At 41.2% G+C, this 19,258-nt stretch overlaps 3 protein-coding genes across 10 annotated transcripts; 2 read left to right on the top strand and 1 right to left on the bottom strand.

Moving 5' to 3' along the window:
• Nucleotides 1–841: 841 nt before the first annotated feature.
• LOC102718909 (serine/arginine-rich SC35-like splicing factor SCL28) lies at nt 842–5,930 on the bottom strand. The gene is made up of 7 exons (XM_006650043.3): nt 5,594–5,930; nt 4,235–4,312; nt 3,690–3,854; nt 3,515–3,582; nt 3,396–3,435; nt 1,220–1,402; nt 842–1,134 (listed from the first exon to the last, which is right to left on the bottom strand). The coding sequence occupies exons 1-6, from the start codon at nt 5,815–5,817 to the stop codon at nt 1,237–1,239; spliced, it is 741 nt and encodes a 246-aa protein (XP_006650106.3). The 5' UTR covers nt 5,818–5,930; the 3' UTR covers nt 842–1,134; nt 1,220–1,236.
• A 137-nt stretch (nt 5,931–6,067) lies between these two features.
• Nucleotides 6,068–9,729, top strand: LOC102718631 (pentatricopeptide repeat-containing protein At5g18950-like). 8 transcript variants are annotated; one of them, XM_040521545.1, is made up of 4 exons: nt 6,068–8,634; nt 8,748–8,859; nt 9,050–9,247; nt 9,536–9,729. In XM_040521545.1, exon 1 carries the CDS (start codon nt 6,100–6,102, stop codon nt 7,774–7,776), a length of 1,677 nt encoding a protein of 558 aa, XP_040377479.1. In that variant the 5' UTR covers nt 6,068–6,099; the 3' UTR covers nt 7,777–8,634; nt 8,748–8,859; nt 9,050–9,247; nt 9,536–9,729. The 8 variants fall into 8 exon arrangements, with proteins under 8 accessions (XP_040377479.1, XP_040377480.1, XP_040377478.1 ...); XM_040521546.1 differs by lacking the exon at nt 9,050–9,247; XM_040521544.1 differs by lacking the exon at nt 9,536–9,729 and having other exon boundaries at nt 9,050–9,511.
• Nucleotides 9,730–12,886: 3,157 nt separating this feature from the next.
• On the top strand, nt 12,887–17,575 carry LOC102709163 (sugar transporter ERD6-like 16). Its single transcript, XM_006651343.3, has 18 exons — nt 12,887–13,266; nt 14,096–14,158; nt 14,275–14,364; nt 14,453–14,512; nt 14,596–14,661; nt 14,826–14,891; nt 14,984–15,059; nt 15,146–15,210; nt 15,354–15,446; nt 15,524–15,604; nt 15,787–15,871; nt 15,947–15,990; nt 16,064–16,126; nt 16,212–16,271; nt 16,345–16,398; nt 16,582–16,641; nt 16,766–16,880; nt 17,154–17,575. The coding sequence occupies exons 1-18, from the start codon at nt 12,970–12,972 to the stop codon at nt 17,276–17,278; spliced, it is 1,563 nt and encodes a 520-aa protein (XP_006651406.2). The 5' UTR covers nt 12,887–12,969; the 3' UTR covers nt 17,279–17,575.
• Nucleotides 17,576–19,258: the final 1,683 nt, after the last annotated feature.

Here is a 19,258-nt window from a genome sequence, read left to right as displayed (position 1 = left end):
TTATACGGTCAGAAGGATTTCTACTCATTCCAACGGATCTTAGAAATATGCGGATTATTATCAATAATGAAATGCCAGAACTATGTGTATTTTCTCCAAGGTTTATGTTACCGCTTACCGGCGCTAAAGGCTAGGTTAGTGCACGCTGACGGTAACCGTAGCGAACTAAAAAAAAAAGGACAACTTATCAGAAATTTAAATTATTTTTAAATTTGTTTGAGTTATATCGGGGTTACAGTATGATTACCCCGTAAACTTAGTTGTGTGGATCCTGATCTTCTCTTGTGCTTAACCACACCTACACGCGGTCCGTTAACCAGTTACTTGCTGGCGTTCAGCCGCCAAACGTCCGTATGCTTCACAGCGGCCTTCCTCTCTCAACCACTGCCATACAACCACAATCAGGGCTATCACATGTTTATCATTCACGTAATAATCAGGGTCATCATCGATTTATTATTCACGTAAGCATCGGTGTGTTGTGAACCTGCAATTGATTGCTTGGTAAGCAAGCAAGCACGCTGCCTCTGTGCCATGGCATTATCTCACTCACTTTCCCCTTGATCTGTACGAGCATCGGACACCATCTCGATGTTAGCACAGACCACTTCATCACTGTGCTGGCTGAATGTAGATCAACTGTTCACTTGTGAATTGTGATCCTGCCAAATGTCTATACCACAGGGCTGCAGACTAGGATTTTCATTACCAGCATTTTATTTTTCACTAATCACGCCCAACAAACAGGAGGCAACAGTTTGTTAAGCAATAGGCATTTGGGTAAATATTTAGGCTGAGCAATACGACCCTGTTAGAGGAAAAAAAACAGTGGAAGCAGTGGAACAGAATCAACTGGATCAGTGATCACAAGATGTCGCGATGAAGGCAAACAAACTAAGATCATATAGAAAATCATTATATAAGTTAAAAACAAAGTCAGCAAAAGCAGCAGTTGCTAACAGAAGTATCAATCGCTAATTGTGTGGAGTACAAACTTCACTACCATACTTGCTCATCTATTCTAGACAAAATAGCAGAAAAGACATTACCACGGTACATTCCGTGGTGGTGTAATTTGCACGCTCCCAGGTTCCATCTCTTGGTTCAACTCCAAACTTCAAACAGTTGTCCAGCCTGCACAGGAAGGGAAAGGTCAGCTCATAATCAAGTACAGTAACATTGGAAGAAATGCACAAAAGTGACAAATCAAGAAGGCAACCTTTAGAAGTGAGATCTTTATGGGCTCTTTCCATCAACTGGTGGAGCGTGTCCATTATTGGATGGAGATACCTGACGCCCATGCTCATCTGGGCTAGCAGATCGACCATTTGATCTGTTGTGCCTCTTGTCCTGAGCATGTGGAGAGTATGATTCCCCAGGTGAATAATCATCACGCTGATCCCTGTTCCAGAACAACTAGGGGCTCAAATACCCAATTACATTACACAGGATACAAACAGCAGTACAAAAAAACTGACAATCAGCAAATACAAGAACAAGATAAAAGCATAATCAACAAACTGAATTTGAGGCAGCAACAGCATCATTAGTCAGGCATGCCTAGCCCAAGCCACAACAGAATTGAAATGCAACACCACCATTAGTCGGTCATACCTAGCCCAAGCCAACAGAATCAAAATGCAAGATATCAATTTTACCTGTTCAATCCCAGTATAAGTTACCCACTCTGATCCAAACATGCAATGGACTATGCTCAACAGCATCAGCACACTTGAAAATAACTCTTTTCCTCAGGTTTCTTAGCCAAAGATTATCTTTAAACCATGGGCAACAGTACCACTCTATCTTAAAGAGTAATGCCTTTCACATGCTCCAACTCTGGAGGTCACGACACTTTCATGTTGGTCTTTATTCTCCAAACATCATGATTCTCTTTTGGCTTTTTAGACTCTAGATTCTTTCTTGACTGGATAATATCAAATCAAAGCAACAAATTTAGAGCAAATTTTAATAGCCTTACACCTCAAGAAGGGAAATATAAAATAGCAATTCATCAACAGTTAATCAGATAATCTGACAATCAAATTGCTAGCGTTTGAGATTTATGATGTGTGGGGTGATGGCATACATCCAAGGGTGTATACAAAAGAAAGCTATTTTCATTACTTTCATTAATATTTACCATGTTTCATCATGTTAATTGCAACCTCCCGGGTAATTGTTTCATCATGCCAAGTATTTCCATGGAATTTAGAAGGAAAAGCGGAGTTCTAAGCACCTGTTCCTTCGAACATTCTACCTATATCATGTAGAGGGCGTCAAGCCCTCGGGTAGCCAGCCCTCGGCTACGCAGCTCGTAGCCTTGGTTCGTCGTCCTTCTCCGGCGAGGTTGCCCTCTGCCGCGGGCTTAGTTGAGAGAGAAGATTAGATTGGTAATTCCTTGCTTAATTCAATTGTTACCCAAAGTACCAGATAAGTAGGCTGTCGGCCAACAAACTTAGAAACTACTAATTTGGAAATAACTCTCCTACAATCAAGGCTAGCTACTATCCTTGGCCCTGCCTTCCTGCAGGCTGATTGAGTCTGCTGTGGACGCCCAGGCCGCGGCTCTCCTAACGTCACGGGCTCGACGCTGACGCACATAGGTGCGGCCCACATGACATATCATTAATAACTAAGGTCTATTTGATAATCATAATTTTTTTCCAATCACATGAGCATAATAATCATAAATTAGCAATACTCTCAGGAAGCAACTTCTATTGAGCCTGAGTAAGGAGCTGATAAAATAAGTATAACAATTTTATACTAAAATCAAGCAGGATATATTGACAGTAAATCAAATATTTAAAAATTCTACGGCAAGACAATAATCAATGGAATTAGACGTTGATGAAAGGCACTTGTTGCTCATTTATTAAGCAGGAAACAGATACCATGGAAAATCGTCCATTTGATCCTGCTTGTATTTTTTAACAATTATAACAATAGAAAGGTAGAAAGAAATAACTACAAATTGGATATTGTGGTTGATTCTGCCTTCCCTTTTTCTTGACCTAAAATTCAATAGTATATAATATAATATGTAGTGATTACTACCAAGATTAACTCTTTGTTTAACTCAACAGAAGACAAAAACACGTGAAGTGTTCACTTACTCCATATGGGTATTGAAAAAAACTAGACCACTAAAAATAAATGTAGCATACAATCCTATAAACTTTGTTTATCACAACGATACAGTCATCAACCACCAAAACAAAAATTAATGAAACAAATGACAATCGCATATCAGGATATGCTGAAAGCAAACATAGATAAATTTGCAGGGAGATGTTCAGAAGTAAGAAGAGTGAAACATTGACAAACAGAAAAGCACAATCATATTTGCTATCTTATGTGTTATTTAAAGTATTAAAATATTGAGATGATACCTGTAGTCACGTCTAGCTGGAGAGGGTGAAGGTGAATAAGCTGACAAAATAGTGAACATTTAGTGTTGAGATCAAAAGTCATAAAGTAGTAATTCATATAAAAGAACTTCTATACTTACAATGGTAACGAGACCTTGGAGATCTTGATACCGACCGCCTTCTGTGGCTACCATCCATGTATCTTCCACTGCACAAACGGAAGACAACACATTTTTTTGGTTACATCAAATTTCAGTAGTTACTATCAAATATTATAAATGCCTTTACACAAGTTGGTTAAAAGAGATTAAGCACCTTGTTCTTGTCCTCATCCGCATTTCTTGTGGGGTTTTTCTATTCTCCTCAGCAAAAACTATTGAAATCTCTCGTCCACCAATAACTTGATGATTCATTTCTTGCTTGGCCGCTGCAGCGTCTTCTGGGTAGCGGAATTTTACAAACCCAAAACCACGTAATTCCCTACAACAAATTAACCAATTGTCATGGAAGTGATAGTGAATCAGACAAAAATCACTATACATACCAAAAGAGAAATTCTTAAAAAAAAACAGAGAATGTGCAACAAGCATCTGCAAACCCTATTTCCAAGAAGAATACATTATTCAGGTCAACATATTTGCACAAGAGTATGACTGTTTGGAAATAATGCTCTATTCGAAATGCTCATAATTAATGATATAAAATACTTGGTTTAGTTTGCGTACTTTCTTCATACTGTCCAAAGAATTGATTACCTTCTGTGTGCACATAGTCAAAGGTCCAGAATAAAGGTATTGATTTGAAGTAGAACTCAAATGCACCAAAACAAATCAAAGAAACATAATACAAATAATTATTACCTCGTGTGGAAATTCCTTGGAAGGTAGACATCCTTCACAGGGCCAAATTGCTCAAAGGGAATACGAATATCTTCAGGCCTGCAAAACATGAAAACCAAACATTGTAGAACATAGTTAGTACCTACAGTGCACAAATTCATTTATATAAAGAAAAGAAAATAGCTCATTTAATGATCATGCAAAGCAGTATATAAGAGTGATACAGTGTGAACTGGATACTTATGTACTATACTACTTTTACATGCTTGCAGTGTAAAAAAATGTTGAATTAAAAATGATCGTGATAACTGTTCCAAACTATCGAGAAAAGAGAGACTGGAATGGTAGTATTAATTCTATTTAATAAGAAAAACTTCTGCAAACTACATTATCTGAATCATCAATGGTTGGAACTACTGTCTAACATACAAATAGTAATGCATCCAGAGTTCATACATTTGTTATTGCTTTCCAGAGATACAAGCGGCATTATATGATGCAAACTTCATGAAATAATGGATCTTCTAACAAAACAAAATCTAAAAGAGTTAGATTAATTCTATGAACATTTAAAGGAACACAATTTAGTGCTTAAGTAGTTAAAATGAAATTTAATTCGCATGTAACAAAAGAGTTCTGAAACATTTCATCTCAATATATGCAATTAAATCCAACTTGGCACTTGAGTTGTTAAAACCTACTAAACCAAACATTTGGTTGTAAGCTTGGATGATACAAAAATTGTATGAGAAATGATAATCCATGATATATATATGAGCATCCATGCACTGATGGATCTCCCTGAAGTGCTAGTGGATTTTTAATGAATAATAGAACTATTTGAATATGGGAATTCTGGTTTCCATGTCTTAACTGATGAAAGAATATCAAGGAACATTGGGCAGATAGTATTGTGTATGCACATCCAATGTGGGGGGAAACCATTCTTAAAATGAATTAAGTCACTAATGATACCCACATGTTCAACCTTACTAAGTGAATGGCTACCAAGATTTTCGTTGCAACCCACAAACGAGTGAGAAACATGAGCAATAAACCATAGTATTTTTTTCAACAATTTTCGCATCAAAACAATTTATTCTGAACATAACAACAAACAAACAAGGATACATAAGACGTAAGCACAGAACCAAGCCACTGGGATATGCTTGATAAAGCCTAATGCATGTATGCAACTGCCAAACATAGCAATGTGAGATTCACATGGATAACTCGCCCTAAATTCACAGGGATTACCCAATGAGTATATCAAACATCAACCAAACCTCGAGTATCAGCCAGGCCTAATTCACACTGTGCTAAGCCCTAGGTTAAATGGGCCAAATCCAAACCCAGGTCGAGAGTGCAACGACAACGCACCTAGCGGTGAGAGAGATGTTGCGGATGAGGAGCCCGGTCGGCGCAGGCGGCCGGCCGTACCCGCGGCGGGGCCCTCCCCCTCCGCCCCCGCCCCCGCCGCCGCGAGGATAGCGGTCGCGCGGGTCGTCGTAGCGCTTGTACCGCGGAGGGCTCCGGCTGTACCTCCGCCGCGGGGGGCTGAAGCTCCGGCTCCGGCTCCGGCTGCGGTACCCGTACCCGGCCATCGCCGCCGAGTCGCCGCGACCTACGAGAGAGCCGCCGACCTAGGGTTTCTCCGAGGGTTTGGATTTTTCTTTTTTCCTTTTCCTTCTCTCCGGAGAGCGGAAGTGGGTGACGCCGCGGTGCCCTCCGATGCGGAGGAGAGCACGTGACTGTTTTATCGAGGAGAAGTCGTGGGGGCCCATGGGCCTTTGGCCCATCCGACCCGTCTCCAAGCAAACCCCCCCTCCCCGTCGCATCGCGCCGCACCTGCTTTCACGTTCTCGCCGCCGCCGCCGGCCGCCACGATGCTGCGGTCGGTGCGCCACTCCGTCCAGCGCCTCTGCTCCACCTCCGCCGCCGCCGCCGCCGACGCCGACGCCACCAGCCAGCCACCGGCCACCTTCCTGGAGATCGCCGCCAGGGCCGCGGCGAACATCCTCGGCGACCCGCGCTACGAGTCCCGCCTCCTCTCGCTCCTCCCCGGCGACCTCCTCTTCCACCCAGACTGCGTCCGGCTTGCCCTCTCCCACGTACTGCCTTCCCCTGACCACTCCCTCCGCTTTCTGCGCTTCCTCTCCTCGCACCTCCCCGCTCCCGCGCCCGCTCCCGACGACGCCGCGGAGGCGCCCTCGCCGCCGCTTCCCGGCGTCGACGGCTTCCTCATCCAGCTCTGGCCACCCGACGCCGTCGACGCCGCCGAGGTCCTCGCCTCGCGCCTCGGCCTCCACCCCTCCCTCGGCGTCCTCCACTGCGCAATGCGCACCGCCCTCCGCGCCGCGCGCCCCGACCTCGTCTTCCGCCTCTTCTCCGCCTTCTCCTCCTCACCGGACTTCCCGGGCGACGCCGCTACCGTAGCCTTCCTCGTGCGCGCCTGTGCCGCCGACGGCCGCCCGCACGACGGCCTCCGCCTCCAACGCGACGGGGCGCGCCGCGGCCTCCCTCCCTCGCTTGACGCCATCGCGGATCTCGTCGCGGCCTTTTCCGCCGCCGGTAACTTCGGCAAGGTATCCGAGACGCTGCACCTCATGATTGCAGCGGGCACCGTCCCAGACACGTTCATCTACCAGCGCATTATGCACGGGCTGTTTGCACACGGGCTGGGTAGCGAGGCCCTGCGCGTCTTCAACGACATCAAGCTGCGAGGTTACCACATCGATGCAGTCACATACACAACGGCGATCGACGGTTTGTGCAAAATGGGCTGCATAGACGAGGCGCGGGGTGTCTGGAGCGAGATGGTGGGCAAAGGAATGGAGCCTAATGAGCATGCATATTGCTCCCTGCTCGACTACCACTGCAAAGCTGGTGATTTCGTGATGGCTCACAAGGTGTATGATGAAATGCTCGGGAAGGGTTTAAAGGAGAGTACTGTCAGTTGTAACATTATGGTCACAGGGTTTTGTGTCCACGGGAGATTGGACGAAGCGCTTGGGATGTTTGAGGAAATGGTTAAAAGGGGGATTCGGCATGATGTGATTACTTACAACATATTGATTCAGGGCTTATGCAAGGCTGGGAAGTTGGGTGATGCAATACAGGTGTACGAGCAGCTACTGTCGTCTGGTTTGGAGCCAAGCGTGTCAACCTTCACACCGCTCATTGACACTATGTGTGAGGAAGGACAGGTTGATTCTGCAACTGAATTTCTTAAGCTGATGCATGCTAAGGGCTTGGTACCATTGGTGCGAACCAATGATAGTATCTTAAATGGGTTCTGTAAAGCAAGGAGAGCTGAGGATGGCATGGCATGGTTGGCGGGCATGTTAAAGAACAATCTGAAACCTCGGGAACAAACATTCAATTCCTTGGTGGAATTGCTGAGTTCCTCTGGGCAGGTGGATGATGCACTGTTAGTCCTAAATTTAATGCTCAAAATTGGACATGAACTAGGAAGCTTGGCTTGTACTATGCTTGTCGAAAAGCTATGCACAGGCAAGTTATTTTACTCTCATGAGTTGGAGAATATTTTGGCAACAAACTAGTAGCAACCAGTTTTTTTGCTAATTATGGTCATGTTTTCTTCGTTTCACCCAAGATTGATGCCTCCTTGACAACAATGTATTTGTTGGCGCTGTCTTGGAAAGAGAGCAATCTGTTCATTTGAAGATTCTGGTGCTCAAGATATTGATGTTGCTGTTAACGGCTAACCTTTGATTCATTTATATTTTGTAACTCTGCATTGTGCCATTCCAGTAAATCCTTGAAGGAGATTGTGCACACTTGCAGTATTTTAGAGCATGAGTCAAAAAAGGTGGCTCATCATTCACAAATCAGAACCATCTCAAGGTTCAGAGTTTTGAGCAATGCAAAATGTGTGTACCAAGCACTGCAACATCTTTGTGTCATGATACAGTGATCAGGCTCAGTGCAAGTTTGGTAGAGAATTTTAAGGGTCCACAAATGAAAATCTAGATAGTTCTTTTTCTATTGAAGGTCAAGGAGTTAAGGACTCTATTCTGAACTGAATTATCAGTGTTCGCTACTTACAACTGTTTCTCCAATGGCCCAAGCTGGCATAATCCCTTGCTATTGAGGTTGGCTCTTGTTGACAATTTCTGCATGACCATTGCTGAGCTTTTGGATGGATCATAGTCATAGTCAAGAACTCAAAATGTTTTATGCGTTGAAGATGAATGGGGTATGAGCATTTCACAGATAACCTGCTTCCAACCACCTCTGGAAGTTAAATGATCTTTCAGAAAGTATTGAAGAAATGATGTGTTAAAACATTGGTACATTTTTCACCCTGTGAGCATATTCGAGCACCTTGTCGGGTGCCCTTGTACATTTCCACCCTGCAAGCATTTTAAATTGCAATAAATTGATTCTGAATTGAACCCGTATGCATCAATCACTTCTGTACTTCACTAAACCCATTAATTAATCTTTTTATCAGTGCTTGGAAGAAGATAAATACATATTGCTTACATGCATGATTTGTTTTTTCCTGCAGCTTCAACAAAGGAACTGGTTTTTCTGGCTAATGGTGACTACCAACATGAAATGTGAAATGCTGAGCTACATTATCAACATGTTATTGTGTATGGTAAAATATTACAAAGAAGGTGTGCAGTTTTATTCATTTTATTTCATATTATCTCTGTTTACTTATCTTTTCTGTATAAGGCCTTTCTAAACTTTTGATGTATCCAGAAAGGATAAATAGCGAATAGTTATAAAAATAGCAAATAGTCTGAATGAAGTTGTTTTCAATGTTCTGTGTGGACGCTAAACTGAAGCTTTGTTAAATCACAGGATGCAAAACACTTCCTTTGTCTGTTGCTTGTCATTTCCCTAAAGAACAAATTCGGGCAAATTGAAAGTATGATCTCATTAGTTCAACAGAGTACACAAGGGAAAGAAATATAAACTACTCTAGGAGTACCATTCTCCGTGACCTCAGGAATCCCAGTCTGTGTTCATTGCTGCACGGACAGCACGGTTTGAATATAGGTACCACAACCACAACCCTAGCTGAGGCTGCATGATTTTCAGTTGAACTTAATCAGGACGTATGTGGCATTTTCTGACTTCTGAAACATTTTTTTAGCTCGTGGGAAACCACCCACCTAAGCAAAACCTGTACGTAGCAACCTGCTTGACCAGCAGCAGAGCTCTTTTTGTTCCTCCTCCTTAGCTGGGTAGAATTCTTGATAATGCTACTGAGACAGCTCGTGTAATCAAAACTGGCATGTGCATTGCATCACTTCCATCAACCGTGGCCATATGTTTCTTTTGTAGTATGTCTGAACTGGTCTTGAAGAATGTCCAGAAGACTAGATTGTCACTCGTCTGGAGGCTGGAGCTGGTTGCATGGAGGTTTCAGGGAGAGTACAACGTATTGTGTTATTGTGTTTCTGCATTTGCAAGATACATATTAACGCGCCAGCCTTGGCACAGAGCTATGCACAGCAGGATTTGAATTTACTACCTCCATTTCTTAATGTTTGGTGTCGTCGACGATCTAGACACCCATTTGACTATTCTTTTTATTAAAAAGAATATAAATATGCAACAATTTAAGTTATTCTTAAAGTAAATGATAAAACAAATCATAACTAAATAAATGGTAATTCTATAATTATTTTGAATAAACCGAATGACCATATGTGTGTTTTAAAAGCCAATGACATCATTTGTAGGGGTGGGCAAAAATAACCGAGACTGAGGAACCAACCCAAACTAACCGAAACCAAAACCGACATGACAGAGACCAAAATTTTCGGATAGCATTTTTCACTAACTGAAATTAATTTGGTTAATTCGGTCATCATTGTAGATTAACCGAAATGACCGAACTAACCGAAATTAGGAAAAAGATCCTATAGCTATAATAATCTTGATAATTTAGAGCATAAGTTGGAAGTAAAAAAAGTATGATTGATGCCACCTTGATAAATTATTATACTCCCATTGATAATGCTGGACATGCACTATATCACCACTTAAAAAACAAGAGCCTTTTCCCATACCTGATCACATTTTTTTTTAATTGCCCGGAAGACACATACGTATAACACCAATGCGTATAACACCAATGCACACCCTATACATCTGCGAGTACATCCTTTTAACACACGCACAAATAAACATAGACCAACGACTAGTATGTCTCAATAGAGCTTATAAATCTGTATTTTGCGCGCAACGTGGCTTCCAAGATATTTGTTGATTTCTAAATCTCACATGAACCAGTATGTCTCAATAGAGCATCTTCAGCATAAAGGTTATTTTTGGATATCCAAGTCTCTATTTGACCGGCTATCCAAGTCATTTTTCGTTTACACTCTAGCAATCTCTCAATTGCATCCTCCAATCTCATAGTGAGCCCTGTTTGTTAGTCTTCATAGGCCGTTTTTCGTTATCCGACGCGAAAAATATAGTAATATATTAAGTACATGATTAATTAATTATTAATTATAAAAATTTATAAAATAAATTAATATGATTTTTAAGCAACTTTTCTATAGAATTTTTTTGCAAAAAATATACCGTTTAGCAGTTCGGGAAACATGTGCGTAGAAAACGAGAGAATCTGGGGTTAGAAAAGGGAAGGCGAACGCAACCCTACCCTTCGAAATTTTTTTTTATTAAATAAACCTTTTTAGCAAGTAATTTTATTACTAAACCACAACAATTTTTTAAAACTAAACCTTTTGGCCACACCAATATTGAGGGTGTGGCAAAACAACGCTGACACGCAGCCTGATCGGCATGACATGGCGTGACAGTCTTGCCACGCCAATGTCAGTGGTGTGACAAGACAATGCTGCCACGTCACCGATAATAACGTGGCAAGCTGTTTTGCCACGCCAATATTGGTGGCGTGGCCAAAAGATTTATACGGTGAAAATATTTTCCCCGAAGACTTAGTAATATAATTATTTATTAAAAAGGTTTTAAAAATAAAAAAATCTCTGTCTTTTCTCTTCAGTCTTCACCCAAGGAGATTGACGGCACCCAAGCAGATCAATGAGTGACTAGAACCTCGCAGGTGGCGCTCCAAGCTACCGACGGCTTTGGAGATGGTGCTCCAAGAGTAGGTGACGACAACGGTTGGGCAGACGACGAGCAAGATGAACGACGAGGCAGCTTTGCGTGAAGGAGGAATGAGTAGTGGGAGGGTGTTGCAGTCGAGGGATGGCGAAAAAAAGTCGGTGAAGGGAGAGACATTTTGGGGTGGCACCAGATGAACGATGTGCTACCGCTATGTGTTGCTGGCGATGTTAGAGCAAGGCAGTGGCCATGATGGAGATGGGTAGACGGTCGAATCAAGGTACACTAACAATGATGCTTAGTGTTCCGGTGACAGAGCTCGAGAACAAGGAGGTCGAGGACGGCAACGATGACGCTTGGCATCTAAGCAACTGATGCAGGCATGCAGCCAACGGGGGTTATGTTTCAGGGTGGATGAGAGGGATAGCAAGTGATCTTGGCTCGCCAACTTTAGATAACATGGAAGATATTTGGCAAGCCAAAATGACTTGACCATCCAGTTAGAGAGATTGTTGAAGTAAATTTTAGATTGAAAGAATATATAAAGAAACGGTACTTTAAGCTAGAAACATATATAATAGCATATGCACAGACGACGCATCGGTGTTGATTTAGCACGATAGAACACGGTCGGCAAGACGAACACTACTTTTGTTTTGTTCTTGCGTTGCGCGTACATGCTAGCTAGATGCGGACTGGCCACGAACAGCCATGCCGACTGATCTGATAAGGCTAGCTAGTTAGCTTGGCATCATATGACCAAAAAAAAAAAAATGCTAACCTACCATTTCTTGGTCTTCGTCTTCTTCTTTCCAATATTGCGATATTTTTAAAAGCAGCAAATGCATGCAGCATGTGCCGTTGATAGCTAGCTGCATATTCAGCACACATGTATAGCTAGGTAGCGGTATGTATATGCTGCTGCCATGGCTCCAGCTCACCATGCAAATTAAAACAAAAACTAATCAAGCAAGCTGCTAAATAGGCTGGCTAGCTCGCTCTCATATTCTGTCGTCTCGTCGTCTATCGAGTTCTCCTGCAATTTTCTAGCATTATCATCACGATGAGATTACTTTTTAATTAATTGCTCCCTCTAGATTTTTAGGTATACTTTTGATCATATAAATAAATCAAATCATAAACCATTTTTAAAATTACTTTAATAACAACGCATAAAAATAATTATTAATTTATATAATAAAATAAATGATCCAATCTAGATTTAAAAATCAATAGTAATCGAGCTAAGTAATTAATTACCGCGTGCTTTCGTTCCGCCTCAAACATCAGATATATTCTTTTACTTTTTCGCTTCTTCTCTAGAAACAGCCGGTGTTGTTATTTCGATATTTTTTTTTCTAAAAAAAAAAAGAACGGGCGGAGATATTTCTGTCTACGCCTAGCTAGTACTCCTAGCTGCAGTAGGTCCCACCCTACGCTACGCGCCGCCGCCGCGGTGTCAGACCGCTGGGCCCCACCCGTCAGTCCCCTCCTTCTCGCGCGCGCGTATAAATAGAGCGCGGCAGCGCGCTCCACCTCGATCAGGAATTCAGGAGGAGCCGAGCCGAGTCACCGACCACGACCGACGCCCTCGCGCTCCTGCCTGCCTGCCAATCTTGAGATTCGTGGCCATTGCCGCCGCGCGCTCTCGAGTGCGTCCGGTGTCTCGTAGGGAGGGGATGGGGATAGTGAGGGTGGCGGAGGATGTGGAGGGTGGCGGAGCGCTGGTGGCCGGGGCCGCGGGCGGCGGCGGCGGCGGCGGCGGCGAGGTGACGGCGCCGCTCCTGCGGCATCACAAGCAGAGGAGGGGTGATGATGATGATGATGGTGAGGAGGAGGAGGGGTACTGCGACGAGATCCAGAGGGCGGAGCGCGGCGGCGGCCGGGGTCGGCCAGGAGGAGGAGGAGGGTCCATGTGGATGCTGATGCTCGCCACCGCCGTCGCCGTGTGCGGCTCCTTCGAGTTCGGCACCTGCGTAAGCCTCCCTTCCCCCCTCACCTCCAACAGCTCACAGCACCTGCACTTGCCATTACGATGAACCGGACACGTACGCTCTCTGTCGATGTGAACTGTTCCTGCCACCCAGAAATTTGCTCGTGATCGCAAGTGTTTCTGTTGCCAGAATTCTTTCCATTCTGGCTGCAGTGGGAAGACGCCCGGCCTCCACTGTCTTTACAAATTCCCTTCTCTTTCCTCTCTAGTGTTAGAGTATTTCGGTTAACGGGACCCATGAGTTGAAGAAACGCGTAAAACAAAACGAGTGACACATTATCTGGGCTATCTCACAGCTGACGCCTGACGGTACAGCATATGCAGAGCTAAAAACTAAGAAAGGCCAAAGTATCTGCAGTGCTAATGGGAAGTTGGGTTTACATTACAGGGCTCCCTCTGTTAGATTTCATATCCTTCAGTCGCCACCTAGTGTAAACAACTAGTAAGAGATTGCATCCATCAAAAAAAAAAAAAAAACTAGTAAGAGATTGCAAAGCTTCAGGGATGGGAAGTGCAGAGGATTGTCAAATGGGCAGCTCACATTTTCTGTATCCCCGAAAATGTACATGTTCTCATGTCCATTTCCAACTAGAGTACAAGATCTCCTACTCCAATTATATGCTACTCCTCTAGACATACAATTGGAGTACAGTGCTTGTTAAGGGCCAAAAATACCCTCTACACATGCTATTACACTTAACAATATTCATATATCTATAATCCACTGGAATGCATTGATTGATTCCATGATTTTTTTTTCCATTTTTATGTCGAATGTGAACATTTAGTTACTCAGCCATGTTCATATGTAGGTTGGGTATTCTGCACCTACTCAGTCAGGGATTGTTGATGAAGTCGGGCTGTCCATTTCTCAGGTCAGTGATTTTCATGCCATGGTTTTCACCCCGCTGTGCTACTTGTATTGAACCATCACCGGCTGTAATGTCTCATCAAGTACTCTGATATCTGTAGATTAATTCTAACCTTGCAGTTTGCGCTTTTCGGATCTGTATTGACGATTGGGGCAATGATTGGTGCTGTCACTAGTGGTCGCTTAGCAGATTTTCTTGGACGTAAAATGGTAAAATGGGTTTATTTTCAATCGGGTTAATTTACATGTTTAGTTTAAATTGATATTCTAGTTATGTCTTATTTTTCATCTGTCACAGACCATGCGGATATCAGCTATTATTTGCATTTTTGGATGGCTTTCTGTGCATTTGGCTAAGGTTTGTTCTCCGGTGAAATAATTCTTGCTCTGGGTACTTATCCATTTCTTATGGATTTCTTATCTCGAAATTATGATGTGCAGGGTGCTAACATGCTCTACTTTGGAAGGATATTGTTGGGCTTCAGTACTGGCGTCCTTTCTTATGTGGTATACATCTTTTAACTCAAAATGCAGTGTTGACTGTATTTCTTCCCCTCTTAAGTCAGTTTCAACTTTACTGTTTTTACCTTGATCAATTATCACCTTTATTTTCTTAGTAGTGCTGAAATATTGCTGGATATGTTCGTTCAAAACATTGCTGGATATGGCAGGTGCCTGTGTTCATCGCTGAAATAGCACCAAAGAATCTCAGGGGAGGCCTTGCAACGTCAAACCAGGTTTCAGAAAATGAGAATTGGATATTGATAAATACCAATATACATTTTGTTAAATCCTAATAGTTTCCACTGTGCACCTTCTTCACATGCAGTTGCTGATCTGTTCTGGGAGTTCAGCTACCTACATAATAGGTGCCCTGGTTGCATGGCGTAATCTTGTCTTAGTAGGTAATTTATCTTCACATCCATAGATTTTAGCATGTTTATTCTTCACATTAATCCTGGATGGTAATAAATACATTTTCTTTGTGCAGGTATAGCACCATGTGTTCTGTTATTAACAGGACTTTTCTTCATTCCGGAGTCACCAAGATGGCTGGTGAGGAACTTCTCAGTTCTGCCTTAGGCAAATGTTCTATGGCACACAGGGGTTCTGAATTATCATACTGATGAACTAGTATGAGACATCAGTCATTTCATTGTACATCTTTTGTATTGAGTTCAACTGCATTTAAATTACAGGCTAACGTTGGAAGGGAGAAAGAATTTCACATCTCACTGCAGGTCCTACGGGGAGAGGATGCTGACGTATCTGAAGAAGCCATCGAGATTAAAGTTAACTTCTATCCTAATAGCTTGTATATTATAGAATTTTATGTGAATGAGTCTGCTCATAATAATCATTTTCTCAGGAGTATATTGAATCACTCCATAGGTTACCGAAGGCCAGGGTTCAAGATTTGTTTCTGAGAAAAAATATATATGCGGTCATTGTAAGAAATCACCTCAGCAACATGTCAAAATCGCTATTGCATCGATACAATTGAATCCAGCAGTTTCTCTCTTCTTTTTTTCAAAAGAGACCATTTTTTCACTAACTCTGGAAACTGATAGTGTAAAACTTTATTCACAAAAGAACTAAACCAGACATAATTATTGGATCTTGTATGCACAGGTGGGTGTTGGATTGATGATATTTCAGCAATTAGGAGGGATAAATGGTGTAGGCTTTTATGCAAGCTCTATCTTCAGTTCTGCAGGTACGTAAATATTGTGATAATTGCTGTTGTTCTCTGACAGTTATGTATGAACTTTTTTATTTTATTGCAATTCAGGATTTTCTGGAAAACTCGGAACCATCTTGATTGGCATTATTCAGGTTTGAGATAGGCTGCTTCTAGTTAATAAATTAACTAATAATCCCATTTTTTTTATAACCGTGATAATTTCAGATTCCTATCACATTGTTCGGAGCCATTCTAATGGATAAGAGTGGAAGACGGGTCCTTCTAATGGTATAAATGCTACAAAGCTGAGCTCATATATATAAAGAAAAGCGTGCTATACAGAATCTTTTTGTGAGACCCTTTCGTTCTTTAGGTCTCGGCATCTGGAACATTTTTGGGCTGCTTTCTAACAGGAATATCCTTCTACCTCAAGGTAACTAAATTATTTTCCTACCAAAGTACATCAAATCTGTCTGTTTCATGGTAATTGATTCATGTTCTGTTAGGCACAAGGTTTATTCCCACAATGTGTTCCTGCATTGGCTCTTACCGGTATACTGGTAAGTACATAACCCATGTACATCCCATTCCCTCAGTTGAAGTACAGAATTCTTGAGGATTGCATGCTCTCCACATTCTAATGTCACTTCAAATTGCAACATGTAGTAGTCTACACTGCTATGAGAGATAAGTATCACTGCAGTCTGTTGATACTGCCTTCTAATGATGCTTCTCTGTAATAGGTTTATATTGGAGCATACTCGATTGGAATGGGTCCTGTCCCCTGGGTTGTCATGTCTGAGGTATGAAACAAATGATGAAGTGTTGGTTTTGGATGGTTACATTGAATATACAAGATTCTACAAAAATCACTAGTAATTCAGGAGAAGAGTGATCATTTTTTTCTGGATGATCAATTTCCTGCAGATATTCTCGATTGACATGAAAGCAATCGGCGGAAGCTTGGTGACCCTTGTTAGTTGGCTAGGTTCCTTCGCGATTTCTTACTCGTTCAGCTTCCTCATGGACTGGAGTTCCGCAGGTAAATAATTCCACCAACACAGCACTGTAGTTCCTCCAATGCTGTATTGCCAGTAATTAATAACAGCAAATTTTCATCTCTCTCTAAAAAAAAGAGAGAGAAATGGCCAAATTAATTAACCATCCATTGTTTCGCTATTCCGACAGTGCATTTCAAATTGAAGGAGATTCATTTTATAAACTATAGAAACGGAAAATGCTTGCTTAATTTGCTGGCTTCTCCTGGCAGCATTTTTCATTCTTTTTTTCCCCTTTGCCGGTGGTGAACACGCAGGGACTTTCTTCATGTTCTCCGCGGCGAGCCTGGTGACCATCCTGTTCGTGGCGACGCTGGTGCCTGAAACCAAAGGAAGAACACTCGAGGAGATTCAGGACTCTTTGCTCAGCTCCACTAGATAGAGGGAGAGATGATATGACTCGAGCTGTTTTCTCTCTTCCTGCCTCAACTCCACTCCACTTCTGTCAATTTCGAACCAGCAGCATGCAATACCAGTAGTGTACTCAGTAGTCAGTGGTTCTTCACTTGGAATATAGAGCATACACACAGATGTTTTATGAGGAATTAATATACTACGCAGGCAGGCTATGTATAATGTCACTCTAAATATTTTAACAATATATAGAGCATACACACAGATGTTTTATGAGGTTTACGCTGTTTTCACGTGAGTGTACTGGTTTACCCATTAGAAAAGTATGGACACAATTTTCAAACCTCCAAATGATGTGTTGTGTAAATTTTTTTTCATATAAGTTCTTCATTTGGATTTTTTTGGAAAAAAAAAGAGTTTTTAACTTTGTAGCAATTAATTCAGCCATTTATAACCTTAAATAGCTATTGTAGAATTAGATAATCCAAAAAAAATTGAGTACCTCACGAGAAAATAACAACACCCACCTATTCTTCTTGAAGGAAAAAAAACCAATGAGGGTCATCCAAGGCACCGACTTAGGAAACATGAATCTAAATCCCTAATTCCAATCAAAATGAGTGAACGATAATTCCAATCAAAATGAGTGAACGATCAACTTTTTCTTGAAACATCGTAACGTACTTAGCTTATCCATCCTTATGTTTATAAACCAAAATTTAAATTTTTAATCTTAAATTAAATTTAGAATTAATTTTAGATTTTTTTATCGAAGTTTATTTTCTACCATTACTTTTATCGATAAGTGTACGATCATCCCCTGATCTCACTGAAATAAACACGTGTGCTGCGTGCACATTATATCTATATAAGTATGAGTATATTCATGTACGTACTAAGTGAGCACGTTCTTTTATAAGTAGCTTAATCAGCCAAAGTACCCTTGGTTTGTAAGGTATATGATCACCCTACTTCATTTGAAACACTATATTACTATACACGCACAATGTTAGCAAAAGAACTATACATGTAAAAAACTTTTTTCACATAGATTTACCTTAGTGAGGAGTTAAGAAAATCACTGTAGTACGGAAATGGTCGATGAATCTTTATGATCAGACGTATTGAGGTGTCAAATGACATATTTACAAATAAAAAATAATTTATAAATAAATTTTTCATATACATATTCTTAACGATCTAAAATGCAACGGTGAAAAACAAACTAGGGCCGCGTTCGTGAGTAAAGAGGGTAAGTTAACTTATCTGGCGCGAAAACATAGTAATAGATTAGAACATGATTAATTAATTATTAATTATTAAAAAATATAAAAATATATTACTATGATTTTTTTAAACAACTTTTCTATAGAAAATTTTTGAAAAAAAATACACCGTTTAGCAGTTCGGGAAGCATGCGTGCAGAAAACGAGAGAGATAAATTATCTTACCGGCTCGTACGAACGCGGCATAGGAAATTTGAATTTTTGCTTATAAGCATAAATAGAAGCGAAATTGTTTTCATCTGGTTTTGTGAAGAAACTATCATAACTTAACCACACCTTTTACATGTTGCCATTGTTAATGCTATATTAGGATAATTCCTTTTCCAATACCTTTTGATGTTCCAACAGTATTGTATAGTTATCGATAACCGTTTTTTCCTTGGATTTCATTTTCAGCAAAAAAGAAAAATACAGTTTTGGTTTCATTTTTTTAGAAAAAAATAGCAACAAAATATGCCACGAGCAATTTTTTCCAACTAATGTTTTGTTCATCCTAGCTGCTAGTTAGGGTATTTACAATGTAAAACACTGTATTTCTATATCTCCACGTAATAAAAAAACTTGCTCGACATTGTTCGCTCATTGCAAATAATTTATATTTTAATTTAATAATACCACTTTCTCATTAGATTAAAAATATTATAGAAACCATTTCTCCACGAGACCTAACTTACCACGTCATCTTTTATCGGTATTTTGGCTAAATTTATCTATTAATTCAT

Source organism: Oryza brachyantha, chromosome 3 (genome assembly GCF_000231095.2).
Source record: "Oryza brachyantha chromosome 3, ObraRS2, whole genome shotgun sequence".
NCBI classification, from domain to species: Eukaryota; Viridiplantae; Streptophyta; class Magnoliopsida; order Poales; family Poaceae; genus Oryza; species Oryza brachyantha.
The sequence above is the reverse complement of the archived record's forward strand: the minus strand, read 5'-3'. Positions and strand labels throughout refer to the sequence as shown.